Source organism: Planococcus citri, chromosome 3, assembly GCF_950023065.1.
Source record: "Planococcus citri chromosome 3, ihPlaCitr1.1, whole genome shotgun sequence".
Lineage (NCBI taxonomy): Eukaryota > Metazoa > Arthropoda > Insecta > Hemiptera > Pseudococcidae > Planococcus > Planococcus citri.
This window is the reverse complement of record NC_088679.1, coordinates 80586783-80604553: the sequence shown is the minus strand read 5'-3', so window position 1 is coordinate 80604553 and position 17771 is coordinate 80586783. Positions and strand designations below refer to the sequence as shown.

The 17771-nt window shown below is 36.3% G+C and overlaps 1 protein-coding gene across 1 annotated transcript in view; it reads left to right on the top strand.

The window, feature by feature from the left end:
• The window catches only part of Nmdar2 (NMDA receptor 2), a 188010-nt gene that overhangs the window by 78375 nt on the left and 91864 nt on the right, over window positions 1-17771 (top strand). Inside the window, exon 4 of the mRNA XM_065355837.1 lies at window positions 8576-9257. Coding sequence (XP_065211909.1) covers window positions 8753-9257 — 505 coding nt within the window. The 5' untranslated portion in view covers window positions 8576-8752. The remainder of the gene's footprint in view (window positions 1-8575; window positions 9258-17771) is intronic.

The window sequence follows — 17771 nt, the reverse complement described above, 5'->3', positions numbered from 1 at the left end:
TCTCTTTGAGATTACTCTCATCAGATTTTCACTAGGACATATGGTTTGTCCGGTTTATGCAAAAAACTAAAAGATAGAAAATTCAAAACAACAACAAAATACGATTAAACCAAAAACATGTGAAATGGAACTGAATTCCAAAAATATTCATGTCATGGTGAAGAAGGGGTATATTACCCTCAAGTCACTGCTGGGTAGTGCTTCGGAATGCGCAAACCTGTAGACACAGCATTAGAGCAGGAATTTGGACTTACCCCGAATTCGGACTTACCCTGGTGCACCTAAGTCACTATCTGTGACCAGTACCGGTACCTTTGGCGCTAGAGCTTAAGCAGCCTGGTTAAATTTTTGATTAAATTGAGAGCTTCTTTTAATAAAGTCTACAAATAACTGTGTTTTCTCTTTCTCTCGGGTGGAATCTTAGTATTATTATGGATGTTCTTCACATAGAAATTTCGGAAATTTAACCAATCTTGATCATCGCTAAATTAATGCATTTCTTATATTTTGATATAATGCATTGAAGTTGGATCAAATATTTGAATGTTATCGTCTTCACCGCAGCTTGCTGATAAATTTCTGGCGACTTCATCGAATTTGATTTTCAAGACATGTATGTCATGCAGTTCCGCATCGGTGATTTCTGGGATTGGTATAACTGAATCAATGTCAAGCTTTTGAAGATCACTGAGTAAGATGTTCAATACGCTTTGATTATTTGTATTTGTTGAAGTCGAATTTGAGGAGCTACTTGTACCATGAATATTGGTTAAAATGTCAACATCGAGAAAAACATCATCATTGTTGTAGTCATTGGGAGGATTGCTGTGTATTTCAGTAGATTCAGACATTACTACTGATTTTATCCGGTTCCTAGAGGACTGTGAAAATAATGATAACTTGTGGACTGTATATATTTTTTTTTTTTTAGCTCACCATAGTAACTCACCTTGTTTTATTTTCAATTGTTAAATATGGATCATCGCCACTCTTCTTATTTACAACTCAACTCGACTTTATCAACATAAATATAACAATCTTCTTTATAACTTAAAACTAAAAGGTAACTTCTCCTCTTCACTGGTACTTGCTGTTTGACTTGTCTGGTAGTGTTGTCACGTTTGGTGTTTCTGCAAGCTCCACTTCCTCTTTGTCCGCTTCCCTGCTTGATGTCTTCTTTGGATTCGGTGTTGTTGACTGCTAGCTTGGCTTCCTCTTTGTCCACTTTGCTACTGGGTTCTTCTTCGCTGGTTCAATGATTTGCAAGTCAGGGGTAGCATGCCTGGCCCACCCACCTATAGACACTGTGTGTCCTTGATAGGCCAGATCTCACTACTAGCTAGCTCCTGCTAAGTTTCAGATGCTTGATCATGCAGCATCTATTTCACTTTGCTGGCGCGTCTTCATGGTTAATGCTTCATTGGCGAAGACTGAGAATGGTCTCCCTCCCTATCTGAGCAGTTTGGGCAGTTCACAGGGCCATTTGTCCAACATCAGGGCCTGCTTGAGCCAGTCTCTAGCTTCATTGTGTCTAGTACACCTCCACATGATGTGAGGAGTATCTTCAGCTTCTCCAGTGTCGCATCTCAAGCAGGTAGGGGAGTCCCTCTTCTTGGGATTTTTGTATAGATATTGACCTATGTCCCCATGCTCCATCGGCAACTGCGTCATGTATGTATTGACTACCAGTCCGTTACAGAGTCTATCCCTGATGTTGGGTATGAATCATCTAGTCTCATGCGCTCCAGAGTCTATCCAGTCCACCTGTCATTTATTGATTGAGAGGTTGAGTGAGTACTCTTTTCGCTTTCTCTTATTGGCCTTTGGTGTGGCGGCTGGCAGCAGCGTATACTGTCTTTGCCAGTATATTTCCAGTTTGATTGGCATGACACCAGCAAATGCTTTATTCTATAAGAATATAGAGTAACTACCTGATAGAGCTGAAAATGGTACACAGGTATCAAAGCATAACTCCTCCCACTTACACATTATCAAGCTTTGGGATGTGTGCGCAGGCTAAGTGGGAAAATGATCGGGCTGTGCTCGCTATACGCTACTATCTGTGCCCAAATCAACTCGATACCAGCTACTAGTGTGTTTGACTGGTATTTTAACCAGATGATGCGGGTAGTGTAACCATTTTCAGCTCTGCTACCTAATGCACCTTTATACATCGTTTTATAAAATTGTTTAGAAATAGGTACATATCGCACCTTGGGAGTAATAAAGTCACATCTCAAAAAAGTGAAATTTTACAGGAGAGTGATTTTCTTTTTTTTGAAAACTTGATTCATTATTTTTATCAACTTATAATTAATTTTGAGGAATGAATAGCACCTCATTTTAAAGATCTGGTATCCTACCTTGATTTAGCATAAGAACACTTTGAAAAATAAAATCTTGAAGAGGAAATATTTCAATGTTTGGAAAACATTTTGAGTTATAACCTTTCATTAAAATTGATGTGGAGGCATAAGGAAGCATCCAAAAAAAATTTCATGCTAACAAAGTTGTAGAGAATTAAATTTCCAATCGACATACGGCACTTCAAATCATAATTGTCTTTTACTTCTTCATAATAAAACAAACAAAAGTCGTAGTAGGTAAGTACATAAAAATATGTACCTACTCCAAAAAATCTTGAAAAAATTCATCATGGAAAATTAATTAGACCCTACATAATTAAAAATACATGTATGTACCTACAAGGAAAAATATACGTCCGAACAGAACAAAGTGCATGAAACAAATTATCGAGCATCCGTCTGTATTTTGTCTCAATTGCTCGTTTTTGCCACCTCTCCACTTTCTCCACTCGGATAGGAATCATATCAGCAAATAAAAGGTGACAAGATCTCAAGATCTTATACCAATTTTACCTCATCGTTCGGCATATTCCCATATCCACATGAATTCTCGGTTCGCTGTCGTATGTATTTCGACGAAAAAACACACGTTACTTTGTAAATTTTCGAATTTCGATTCAGCAGGAATGCTACATGGGCAAGCGGTAGCGTAGATTGCAAAACGGTTTGTTAGCTGTGAAAATTTCCACCATCAACGAGATGGGCTGCTTCTCGACCTACGAGCATAACGTAGGTAACACGTTGGCCAACACTTTTGGAAAATATCCAGAAAACTAAAGAAAAGATTTTTAAAACAATGAGTCGCGTGCCAACAAAAGAATTGGGAAAATATTTTTCGAAAAGGGTCATATAAATTACGAGAGAGACCATTTTGTCGCTAGGTTCGTTTAAACGGCTACGGCAGCGGCAGCGCAACCCTGTACCATTGAAAGGCACTTGGCTATGTACGTAGGTAGAGGTAACGTACAATACGTTTTCGTCGCAACTCGCAATTTGGCCTCCCAAATGCACGGCGCGAGACTACGGGTAATCGCCGTCTTTGTTGACGCCATCACCATCGCTATTGTACGATGATAGATAAGTTGATAGGTAGCACCTACCGAGGAAGAAAGGCGCCAAATTACGCGAAAACACCGAACCGAATAGGTTTACTAGACTCGTTGCTGTATAAATCATTCTCATTCGAGTCGACATGTCGCTATCGCTATCGCCGCCGAATACACACAATGCAAAAGCTGTGCGCGTAAATGTGTGTTGTTGTTTTTTTTTGGCTACGTACGTACCTACCTACCTACCTACCTATAGCGTCGGTCAATATCACGGAAAATAAAGAGAAAAAAAATATATGGTAATATGGGAGTACTTACTTGACGAGTGAATAAGACTCGAGCGAGTGTAATAATTGCCTATCAACGCCTCCATATCGCGAGCAAAATGCAAAGTTACGAGTACCTTTGCATGTATGTACCAAGTGTCAAAATTTAAACCTGCAGGCTTGAGCAAATGTTACCTAGATACGTTTTTTTTTTCTTTTGGTCAACTTTCTACTTGTATTGTACAATATCTACGAACATGATGGACATTCGTTGTTTCTTTGTGCTTTTTTTTTTTTGTCTACCGAAAAAGAAAAGAGACAACGAAGAAAAAAGTAATCGAGGGTCGCTGTTTAAAGTACAGCGTAATATTTACTAATAGCTATCGATACTCGAGTACAAGAATAAAAGAGACGCGAATGTAGTTTCGTGCTCGGAATTTTGATTTTTTTTTGTTTTCCATTCGAACGATGGCTCGAAGCGATAGCGATACGATATGTATGTACTTTGCGCATTTATTTCGATTCGATTCCAACACACATATCCTACCTACTTTACGTATGGAGCTAGGAGTAAGAACGTACGTCTACGTATACACACAGCAAAAAAGATTAGCGTAGAAAGTTGATTAGATCTGTTGGTTTTCAATTTTCTTTGTGAATTTTGTCGCGTGGACAAATTCTACTCGTACCGCGTACGTACGTAGGTCTGGGTATACAGGTAGATTATGTGTACCTACTTCGTATCTGCAAAGACATTTTGAAAATGTGTTCTCACCATCACCCTCTCTCCCTGCATTCCTCCTTTCCTTTTAAATAATCAAATTGGACTGTATCAAACGCGTATTATCAATGCTACAATTCGAATGATGCAACATAAGGTAGGCTACAAATTGACAGGTGACGCACGCCGAACAAAAAGTGCGAATACATACTCCGACATATGACTCACACCTTGATAACCATACAATAAGTTACAATAGGAGTACAAACTATGGGTACAAAAAAAGGGCTCGTTTTCTAGCTTTTAAAATGAAAATAATGTTACTCCGAACACTTCCTCTCGCCTTCAACTACTGAAACACGATTTTTAAAATTCGCTTGTGAGTTTCGAATCGCCTTTTTTCTTCAATTTTTTAGACAGGTTGGGGTTGGTGAGAAAAATTTCTTTTCTTTCTCGTTGCTTGAATAGCACCAGCCACCAATCAAATCTTGGCTGTATTTTTAGGTACCTACCTATAATTATGTAGATCAAAATCGCCGTCACATCTTACTTACTTAGTACCTACATATCTAGTATCTACTATTCATGAGACTTGTTACTTGGGGAGATGTTTTTAGGGCTATGGTTCTGGATGAGGCGTGTGATTCGTTTCTGGATGAGCTTGAGTCGCTGACGGCATCCTGCACCAAGTCAGTTACTTATACAAAAAAAAAACACATTTAAAAAAGAACACCATACCGAGGAAAAATCAAAATTATATTAAGAAAATGAAAAAAAATCCCACAAATTTAGAAATTACTCAGGAGTATAAACAAATGTCAAAATTAGTGGTTCAGCAGAGTCTGAGGGATAAATTGGTCTACCATTCTGCGGTTTTGGAGAAATATTGTAAAAATGACCCAAGGAAGTACTGGAAGTGGAAACATATAAGTAGATTTGATCAGAGGGAAGCAGAAAGATAAACTGACAAAAATTAGAATAAACCAGGAGGAGGTTTTGGTTGAGGGAAATGAAATTATGGTCTCAAACGTACATATTTAATAAATTTTTTATTGACTCTGTTGATAAAATCTCAAATGAATTCCAAAACCTTGAAACAAAATAATGCTTACCCAGTCAAGAAAATTATAAATAGCCTGGAGTTCCCTCCAGTGACATGTGATGAGATTCATGCTGAGGTCTCAAGTCTTCCAAAGTTCCAAACAAACCATCTATGGGACATGATACATTCTGGCAAAACGGTTTAAAAGGAAAATTCTGTTATTTTGGCACCAGTTATCGCTGACATCTTAAACAAATCAATAAATCAAGGAAGATTTCCATGGTCTCTGAAAAAGGCCATTGTTGTCCCTGTCCATAAGAACAAGAGTAAATTATTTATGGAACATTACAGGCCAATCTCCCTTCTTTCACTACGTTCAAAAATTTTTGAAAAAGTTGTAAAAAATCGAATTTTAAATTTCCTGCATACAAAAGATTTCTTTTCAAAACAGCAGTATGGATTTTTGTCTGGGAAGAGTACCAGTGATGCTCTGTTTGATCATATTGCTGAGGTAGTCGATGGTATAGATGCTGGTGATAGTGTCGAGGCAGCATACTTCAATCTCAGTAAGGCATTTGACATTGTTGATGTTGGGAGTCTTTTACAGAAGCTCTGGAACTTGGGGATAAGGGGCGTGCAGCATGATTGGTTCAGATCCTACTTGGAGGGAAGAACTCAAGCTGTTAAAGTTGGGAATGAAATTGGGAATTTCTTACCAGTAGTGCATGGGGTACCACAGGGCAGCATACTAGGACCAATCGTCTTTTTAATTTACATTAATGACATTTTCAAACTAAAACTAAATGGGACATTATATGGATTTGCAGGCAATACAACTTTAGTAAATAGGGCCAAAAATCAAGGTGATCTTATTAAGTTTATTAATGAAGATTTGAAATTATTGGGAGGCTGATTCTGGCAACATAAATTAAAACCAAATTTGTCCAAATCAAAATTGTGTTAAGTTTTGGCTATAGGGTTTCCCCTGACCTAGGGTCTAGGTGCTACACACATGAAAGCCTGGACTGTGGGGCTCCATGTGGCTGCACACCCCTGTCACAAGTTGAGTCAACTTGGTACCTCGGAATAATGATTGATTCCAAATTGATGTGGAAAGAACAGAGTGTATACTTACAAACTAAACTTAGAAAACTAAACTATTTGATTCGCTTCATGGCACAACATTTTGGCACTCAACACATGGTAAAAGTTTATTATGCTCTCTATCAATCTGTGCTCCAGTATGGCTTGTTCATCTGGGGGGGGGGGAGCAGTGGACTGTCACTTAGAACCTGTCCATATTCTACAAAAATGGGCAGTTACCCTATTGATACAAATGATGCGATAGCATGCTAATTAGCATGCTTTTATGCATAGCACAAGCATGTGTGAATTTGGACTTTTTTCAAAAAAAGCATGCAATTCAGCCTGCGAACATCATGCATAAAAGTAATGTTAAAGCATGTAAAATGAAATAAAAAATTGAAAAGTTTTTACCCTGGGTGGGGATCAAACCCAGGACCTGAAGTTTCTATTTCTCCGTGTTACTTAACCAACTCGGCCACTTAGCTGCTTGCAAAGAATGGAGTTATTTCCCCATAAATGTTTGCAGTTTTTGGACTTGATAAGTTCACAACACACCAACATTTATGCAGAAATAACTCTACTCTTTGCAAGCGGCGAAGTGGCCGAGTGGGTTACACAACGCAGAAAAATAAAAACTGTGAGTCCTAGGTTTGATTCCTGCCCAGGGCAGAAGATTTTTTTTCAATTTTTCTTTTATTTTACATGCTTTAACATTACTTTTACACATGCTATTCGCAGGCTGAATGGCATGTTTATTTTTGAAAAAAGTCCAAATTCACGCATTACGCATCAACACGCCTGTTTTTATGCATAATTTTGTCAGTGGGGTAAGAGGATAGTAGGTAAAAAAAAGGGGGGAAAGTACAAAAAACGATTTTCAAATACTAGAAATTCTGCCTATTCAAAAACTTTATCAAGTCCAGGCAATTGACTATATACAAAGGAATAGGTCCAAATTTAGAGTTTATGTGAATGAGAGGGGGAGGAAAATTGATAATACCATTGCTCCCTTACCTCAGTACCGACAAGACAGATCTGCTGCTCAAGCTCTGTGGTGTTTGCCAAAGCTGTTTAATGCAGTGATGAGTAGAGGTTTGGGCTCTCAGCAGGCACTAGTCTGGTGATTACTGGAGAGTGAAAACACCTTACAGACTACTTGGTAATATTATGTCTAGAGATGTGCAGTCTGAAAAGTGAAAAGTTGAAAAGAAAAGTTCCTACTTTTCACGTCACTTTTCAGTTTTCACTTTAAAAAAAGCGAGTAACCAATCAATTTACTCATCAGAGATCACTGACCTCATTGATGAAGTCAAATATCAAGTTTTACTCTCTCCACTCCTCCTTCTTTGCAATTCAGCACCCATTTTTGATATTTTTCACTACATTTTTTTTTTCAAAACTGAAAACCCTAAAAATATTGGAGGCTCTAGAAAGGCTCAAAGCTACCACTATTCAATTAATTAGATGGAAAAAAATGATTTTGTTTTTTTGTGTGTTTTAGATAGGCAAAAAATACATCAATTTGAAGCTCTTGCAGAAAGCTTTAAAATGAGACTCACACGATTTACTTTTCACACTTTTCAATGAACTTTTCACTTTTCATTTCACCAAAATTACTTTTCTGAAAAGTGCACATCTCTAATTATGTCTCATGTCTGCCCTCTGTTTGCTTATAGTATGTGAGGTCCTGTATTCCTCTGTAGATGCACTCATTTTATATTCTAGGTTGATAAATGAATTTGTCGTTTAACTTTCCTGTGTGTTCATTATTTTTAGCTTTTAGTTTTGTCTTATAGGTACTCTTTCATTTGCTTAGTTACGTATTTATTTTTTATTTTTTGGTTTGTTTTGTTTGTTTCTCTTTCTTTTTTTTCTCTCCCCTTCAACCTGTTGAATTTTTTTCTCACTTGAACAATGTTACCATGGAGGCCCCCTGGCTCGCGTGATTGCGCATGGGGGGATATTTTGTAATTTCGATATATTTTTAGAAATAAATAAATATTGATTGATTGATTAATTGATTGTTTTTTAAATCTTTGTTTCAGGCGCAGAAAACATTAGCTAATAGGAGATCGAAAAAAAAAGAAACATAGATACGTAAATAAAACCGTCACCTCTGCCTCGACTTCGCCAATTCAAGTGCTTCAAAAAAAAAAAAAAGAGACGGAGAAGAAGAAGAAAATACCCCCTATCTAATATCTCTAATACTCGTATATTATAATATGCGATTTAACGTATGCGTTACGGTGTTTCTGATCAGCGCAATTAGTTGCTGGCGCAATCAGTCCGGTATCAAGTTGAACGCTAAACCAACTCAGGCGTATTCGTCATACGGAGGCCGAGGTAGAAGCAGTATACAGATTGGCAAAGGATTTGGTTTGAAAGACGTGCCGACCACCACGATGAGTACGACCGCATCGGCGGTCGGAGAGGGCGAAGGCGAAGGTGACGGCGACGGCGATGGCGGCGATGGCGAAGCCGAATCTGGCGGAGTCGAAGAATCAGGCTCTGGCACCGGTTACGTAACCAAACCGCAGATCAGAAATCATCGTAACGCTTTCAATTTAACCATCGGCATCGTTGTACCGTTCAAGAATTTCGGAACCAGAGACTACACGAAAGCCTTGACCAGCGCCATAACAGCGTTGAAGAAAAAAGATCACGAAAAACAGTTCAAGATGAATTTCAGAATAGACATGTTGAATTTGATGGCACCCAGTCCCATACGTGAGTACCTTACTACCTACTTGAATATTTTTGTATTTCGCATTTTACCTTTCACCATCACCTCGTCTATACTTATTACATATAGATGTATCCACCTACTTTTTCTATTTTTGTTTTATTCCTCTACCTACCCGAATTCTTGAATACTTGTAATTTTTGTTAGCCTTAAATTCGTCGCAAAATCTATAATACGTATGTGTACCTATTTGCTTACGTATGCACTCGCGAACTTGATCAATCCAAAATCCAGTCTGTTGAAAATATAAGCTGATATTTCTACTTCGTGATAAAAAGAAAGAGTGTGTGAGAGAGAGAAATTTACCCGAACTCTTTCGTAAACCAATCGCATTTTCTTCTGGTAAAATCTATGTAGAACGAAAACGAGAGCATACTGGAAAAAAAAGGGGGAAGGGAAAATTGAGAATTTGATTGCCACGTTATAGGCGAGTAAGGTAAATATGATACGAGTACCTACCTGTACAAATGTACAAACAAATACGCCAGCGGAAACGAAAACGAAAACGAAAAAGCAATTGCCATGCCCTACCATGCCACCCTCTCATACAGCTGCCAAAGATGAAAAAAGAAAAAGAAGGAAAGAAAAAATACGTACGATATAATATTGAATTTCTGACGTCGAGATGACAAATTCGCATAGTTGACAAGCTATCGAGGCGAAACGATAATATGATGATGACTTTTGCAATATAGGTACCGATGGCGATGGCGTGGCGTAAGTTTACAGCGTATATGGGTAAGTGCTTACGCTTAGCTACTTACTGCAATTTCTCATTCCGTTTTATTCTCAAGTTTTGACATATCGCGTATATGGTATAACATACTCGTAGGTAAGTTCTTACTCTTTATATGTCTTACAGTTAGGTACCTACTCGTACATATATAAAAACTCGTACCCACATGAAAAAATGCAGGAACCTCTACCTACCAGGCAATTATTATTATTATTACCCCGAAATAAATTATCGGGTGGGATCAAATCGACCTCGCCATGATCATATATTCATTATTCGGGACGGAAGTGTAGAGGAGGAATTTTTAGTGTGGAAAAAATCCTGTGGTGAATTCGAAGAGAGATGGTATTTTTTTGCGATTTACCACGCCTCTCCAATTAGATTGATAGAGAACTATAATCAGAAAGAGGTAAAACCTCCTTCTAATTAAAGAAGAAAATTAACAATCAAAAAATAAAATAAAAAACAACAACGAATAGTACGAATACAAAATATAGGTAGTACCTATCAAAAAATACCAAAAGGGGAAAAATGCAAGTTTATAAAAAATTCCACACAATTATGCATCATACAAAATAGATTTGAAATACATAATTACAATTTGAAAAATCAACATGTTCATTTACATAAATGACACAAAATAGTAAACCAGCTAAAAATACATCAATTGATATCATGAAATTACAAAAAATTAACCATTAATTGGCAATAATGCGAGATTTTGAATACTCGTTTTATGAATTGTGCCATTTCGTCGGTGACCTGTAAAAAACCTCCTATGTGTCAACTTTTTCGAAAAAACGGTTATTGGCTCTCTGGATTCGTATTTTCAAGGCGCATCGTCTGAAATTACCTCCTATGTGTTTAGTACGGAATATTCCTAGTAGAGCGAGTTCTTAAAATCTCCTATGTGCAACATGCCGAAAATGTGGTCTAAAAAAGCTCCTATGTGCAATAAAAAAACAGAAAACCTCCTATGTGCAATAAAAAAACCTCCTATGTGCATTAAAGAAAAAACCTCCTATGTGCCCTCCTATGTGCACTCACGTGTTGAAATAGTCAGGTCCAATGTGTTGATTATAGATCTACGTTGTTGATATTACGAATTATGATCGAATATGTGGTTTAATGGTTTATAAAATTGTAATTTGAATTGCTAGAATAATACAACGTGTTTCAAAAAAAAAACAAAAATATCTCCTATGTGTTCATTTTTCTGTTTTTGAAGTTTATTGAAGGGAATTATAAAGATTTCAACCCAAATTCAATTTTAAAGCATTCCGCAGATAAAAATAAAGAAAGTGTTTTAAAATAATCCATTTTCCCGAAATGCAAACAGACGTAGAACGTTTTTTAGCTCTAGTGAAAAATTTTGATTTTTTCACATAGGAGGTTTTTTATAGGTCACCGACGATTTGCCAATCTAATATCGGCATTTTGCACGACACCCTTATTATCTGGGTAAGTACATACAACTATGCCCATAGGCCAGCTGAATGATTTTTCTCCTCGAGTATGAATTAGTACTATGTACATCATCGACCTTGAGAATTTTTTCGTTCTTTTTCCATTTTGATCGAACCTGTAATTGGTTCAAATAATAATCTATTTTCCAGATTGTCCAGAATGATTCCACAATTCTGGTCCACAAAGGATATCGTAGTTTGATATTTAAATTTTCCTCATCCAATGGAGGAATTTCATGGAAAGATGATCCAATTAAAAAATGACCTGGAGTTAAGGGTTCAACAAATTGATTACATTTTTTATACGCAATAGGTCGCAAATTGAGAATACATTTGACCTTTGATAATACTGTGTTCAATTCAAACACATTCAAGGTTTGATTGCCAATAGCCTTTGCTAGAAGCGATTTTCTGGCCTTTACTGCCGATTCCCACAAACCACCTTGATGTGGGCTGCAGGGAGTGATAGTTTTCCATTCTATCGAGTTCTCATCAACAAAATGAGACATTTACTACATTGTAAAAAATTACAAAGTCTAATAAAATTTGTTCCGTTATCTGAATAAATTAAGCGAAGTAACCCTCTTTTACTCACAAATCTTTCAAGGCAATTTAAAAATGCTTTGGAAGCCAGATCTTCAAGGAGATCAATGTGTACTGCTCTAGTATTGAAGCATACAAAAAATATAATGTACGCTTTGTAAATTTTGTAAGACCTGTGGTTGGAACATTTCAACAAAACTGCACCAGATAGGTCAACACCTACACACAGGGATGGACCCATTGAACACGTGGTCTACCGAGATATCCAATTTTGGCCCCCTGATTTTGGGCTCCTCAATTAATCAGCCAAATTTTTTTCTCCCCTTTTTTAAAGTGCAGGACACTGAGCATAAAAATTCATTCAGAAATTTTTTAAGCGGCCCAGTTTTTACCATTGATTTTAGCGTTTAGCAGATAGCCAGTCCTATTGTTCTTTTTGGAAACGTTACAATGCATCCGAACACAGTGCCGCGCTGCAGTCGAGATGCATTCGACAGCACAGCAGCACGGTCTGAACGAGTAAGAAGTACTTCGAAGTGTTGATAGATGGTGTCTCATTTTGAACCTTTTTTTTTTTACCTTTTTTTAAAATGATGAATGCAACCGTTTTTTACCTGCTATACGAATCACACACAAGTTACAAACACGGATCTTAACGTAAGAAATAGAACACAAGACAGTATGCTCACAATAAAACCCTCGATCTTTTGTGAAATACAACTAGACACAACATTGTCCATGAAGCTATTTTTTTTCTATTTTTATTAAAAAAAAAGTCCCGAGCAAGTACATATCGAAATCACTAAAAAGGGAACCTCTTGACGAGTTGTGTATTACACTCGACCTGTTTAACGAGTTTATTCACATTTCAGCCGATTTTGAGAGTGACACCTCAAAAGTGGTTTTTTGGCCAGCTTTTTTCAAAATTGAAAACCCAAAATAATCAAAAGTTTACCGTTTGTGAGGTGGATAAACTCGTTAAACAGGTGGAGTATAACACACGAATCGATTTTTAGCTGCCCAACTTCATATTCACACCTTCTGAAGTAAATTCAAAATTCTGGAGAAATTTAAAAATTGCGCTGGATGCTCCAGAACGGCTGGAAATGGTGAAATTTTGATTGGGGGGGGGTTAGTTTTGAATGAAATACAGCGATTCGCACGATTTTCAGAAATTTCCACGCAAAGGGGAAACTTTTGATTTTTCGGATTTTTCAATTTTGAAAAAAGCTGGTCAAAAAACCACTTTAGAGGTGTCACTCTCAAAATCGGTTCAAAGGTAGATTAACTCGTTAAACACGTCGAGTATAATACACAACTCGATTTTTAGCTGCCCAACTTCATATTCACGCCATTCTGGAGCAAATTCAAAATTCTGGAGAAATTGAAAAATCGCGCTGGAAGCTCCAGAACGGCTGGAAATGGTGATATTTAGATTTGGGTAGTTAATATTAGTTTTTGGACTTAATTTGCCCAATTTTACGGATCAAGTATGCACTTTTTTTTAAAAAAAAGCATAAATCGCCATAAACAGTCAATTTTGAATTTTCAAACGTTCGCCAAAAATCGAAAAATGAACTTGGGCAGCTGAAAATTTGGTTTTGGGGGTTTTAGAGTATGCTCTTTCCAAAAATCGCAGTTACGTTCAAATCGGAGAGTGACACTTCAGGAGGTTCCCTTGTAAGTTGTAATTTTGAGGAAGTAATTTTTCTAGGTTTTGTGAATGCAGACGAGTCCAGAAAATGGAGGTTTCAAACTCTTTTAAATTAGGGGGGGGGGTATCAGATGTCAACTAAATCACAAATTTTCAGGTCAATTCAGTTTAAATTTTAATTTTTGCCTATTTTTAATCAAATTTGATCTTCAAAAATTCGCCAAAAATTGAAAATGCACTTCATTACCCACCTTGAATTTTGGTCTGGTGACCCCTAAAAAAAATTCTACCATCAAAGTAAGTATAGTATTTCTTACCGCCAAAAATCGCAAAAAGTAATGCCTTTCGTTGACTTTGCCAAACAAATTCAGAAAATTGTCATTTTTTTTGGTCGGAAAATTTCGAAAAAATTCTCAGTTTTTTTTTGGTCAAGAACTGCATAAAAATCTTGTTAAAATAATTGTGAAAAAGTCTCGCTTTCTTAAAAATCCTGCTTTTTGCAAAAAATTGAAAAAATTTGAAAAGTTTTTCTGTTTGAAATTAAATTAATGTACCCAAATTTTTGAAAATGAACATTTCAAAGCCTGAAATGAACATTATTTTTTCAAAATTAATGGCATAGTTTGTCTGAGAGAAGGGAGGTGGGAGGTAATTTTAATTTGTAGTTCGAGTGTTTTGTTTCTCCTCCAAAAATATTTGTTTTATACTATTTATCTATTTTTTCGCCATAATACTCGTAGTTATGGTGGTCTTAGATGTGTTCATTTTTTTTTTTCAAAGTGACTTTAGTTGTCTGAAAGCATGGAGAGGGGTGCAATTTTATTTTTTAGCTCGAGTGTTTTTGTTCATACTTCAACACTTGGTTTTTGTTTCAATACCTACCTACCTAGTTGCCTATCAAGAAAATTTCTCGAGGTGTCATCTTCGATGTGAACCCGATTGCAATTTTTGAAGAGAGTCTACTCTGAAATCCCCATAACCAAAATTCTAGCTGCCCAGTGCCCAAATTTAGTTTTTGATTTTTTGGCATATGTTTGAATATAAAATTGATTATTTTCAGTGATTTACGATTTTTAAAAAGTACCTAGATCTACGTATGTAACCAGCAAAAATGATGAAAATTAGCTCTGAAAATAATTTTAACCTCCCTCAAATCCGAATTTCACTGTTTCAAGCCATTCTGGAGCCTCCAGCGTGAATTTCAATTTTTTTATAGTTTTGAATTTTCTTCGAAAGGCGTGGATAATAATCTTGGTCAGTTAAAAATAGACCTGATAGTTGATACTGAACATGTTTTATGAGTTCATCCACATTTGAGACGATTTCCAGATGGAAACTTCAAACGCATTTTGTTACTGGAAACTTCAAATTTCTCAATTAAATATTTCCCTTACAAAAACTCTGCTCAAAAACTACAGTGGAGATGTCCGCCTGGATTGCCTGGAAACTGGCTTAAATGTTGATTAAAGTCGCTAAGTAGGTTGAGTACCTATCAACTCGATTTTTAGCTGCCCAAGAAATTCAAAAATTTTGGAAAAATATTGATGAATAATTTTTTTTGTAAGATTTTCCATTTTAATAATACCTACTTACTAATCTATTGATGATTCTCTCACTTTTTGATTAGGTACTTTTTTACCTTGCCTACATAAACTTCGTTCATTGAAAATAAATTTGAAATATGTAGGAAACATTCTAAAGGCCGCCTGACTGCTAGGTACTTTCCTTTTTCTACTACTCGTAAACAAAACACACTGTTACACAATGAAACGATCTTTTCTATCAATTGTTGAATGAAAAAAGGCAAAGCCAGGGTAAGATAGGCGAGACAGGTTTGGGGAGGGTGAAGAATGAAGTAGTATTGTTGCATTTGGTTACCGACCTAACTTCCACAACACACAACAACTAAAAAGAGAATGTTTATAAGGGTTTGGATGTGTTTGGATGCATCTGAGATGCATTCGAGGTAAAACACGAATGCTAGCGACAACTACATTTCAGATGCATGTACTAATTCAAATGTCTCTGAAAAGAACAATAGATCTGGCTATCTGCTATACGCTAAAATCAATGGTTTTTACCTCATCAGCCCAAATACGTCGCGGCCCACCCAGTTTTTCTCGGTAACTCGGTGGGTGATAATATCTTTCATGTACTATACGTACATATGAACAAATAAAGGTAGACGTTGCTTGCACCACAATGGGATGCTTCTTATCATATGTGATCTGTCACGAGAAAACCAGGTTAGTGTCCAAAACGTAAATTTTACAGGACGGGCATTTGAAGTTTTGAATCTATGTGTTCGGGGTTCTATGATTCGTAGGTCCGTGAAACTTGGACCATTTTTGACCACCAGGGATGCCAACATAACCTGACATTTTTTTCAAAATCAGGGTTGCCAAAGGGCGATAATCGAAATTTCCCTAAATCGATTTTTTTGTTTTTGTAAAATTTCGCACCAAAAATTTCGCGAAAACTACTAAGAATGAATTATTAACATAAAATAAGTTATTTATTGAGTTTTTCAATTTTTTCAAAAAACTTGTTCAAGGTGAAAAAAGTTGATTTTTCCAGCTTAAGCCTCATTCAAATTTCAAAAAAACGGCCTTAATCCTACAAATGTGAGCGGATATCCACAAAAATTTGCATGTTGACTCCCCCGGCACACATTTTAAGAAAATGAAAAAAAAAAATTTTTCATTTTTTTTTGTAGTTGCTCTATTTTTTTAACCTTCAAATTTAGGGTCAAAAGAATCGTTCGCGAACGTTTTTACCACCACAGGCAGATTCTGCACCCTGAGTACTACCAATATCCATCAAAAAAAATATATCGATTTTTTGGACACCAACCTGGTTTTCTCGTGACAGATCACATATGAGAAGTTTGAAGCAGATGAAAAATACATTGAGAGAGAACAAATGACTGGTTCTCTGTACACCTCTTTTGGCATGTAATCTCCAATATTCTTCATTGAAATGTTCACATTGAACTAATGCAATAATGCAATAGAATGTTTGTCTCTGTTCTGAAACAGTTAACCTTGGATAGCTTTGTATGCAAGCTTTAACAGGCGAAATAGCCACTGCTTTTTTCTTTCCAATTCTATCTCTTACTTGTTTTTTCAAACAGAAAATAAATCGGCGAATATAGCCAATGATAGAAACGATTTTATACCATGATGATATATTTTCAACCTAGGTCAATATTATATGTACACAAATCTTTTGTAATACTTACTCAGACTTGAAGATTCATGTTTCAATTCTGGTAGTTTTTGAATAGGTATATTTTCACCTTTCAATGAAATATTTTCTCTGAATAAATTTTCACCAGAAAGAAATTTGGGCCATAACAAATTTTTAATAAATGATCTTGCGGAAACTCCGCGAGTTCCTAGAGGACCAATTTTCAGTTTTGGGCAGTGCCAAAATTTTTATTACTCTGTTTGAAACAAATAATTTCAATTTGACTAGATCCATTTTCAACCAAGCCAAAGTGACTTGAGAATCCAAAAAGGAATAAAATACCTTTATTTTCAGAATATCACATAACCTATTTATCAAAGTAGCAAGCAATTCAGCTGCCATTAATTTGAACCTATGAATAGGCTGAATCATTTTTATAGGTGCAACTCTGGTTTTTGAGCATGCAAATGAGACAAAAATAATGCCTTTTTTGTCTATTGTTCAAACATAAATGCACAATATGTGACACATTTTGTTGGTGCATAGCACCTAGCTAAGTATATTATAACCTATTAAGAGAGGAAATTCCTCGCAATATGCTAAATAATCTTTGTGTAACTTATTTCATTTACTCTCTTGTCGTTGATCTGAATTCAATTTGTTTGATTCACGCTTTTCTCATTATTTTTTCTGCGTACACATTGAACAACCTTGGTTTGCCTCACACCTCTCTTTATACCACATCCATTCTCCAAGTAGGTACCCAGTTCCAATCTTAATGTTTGCGTACAGGTTCTTGATTATTTTTGCAGGTCTTTTTTGTTTTGTCATCAATATTGTATTTTTTTCAGGATTTCCAACATCCTCTCATGGTTGACAGGTTGACATTATCAAATGCTTTCTTATAATC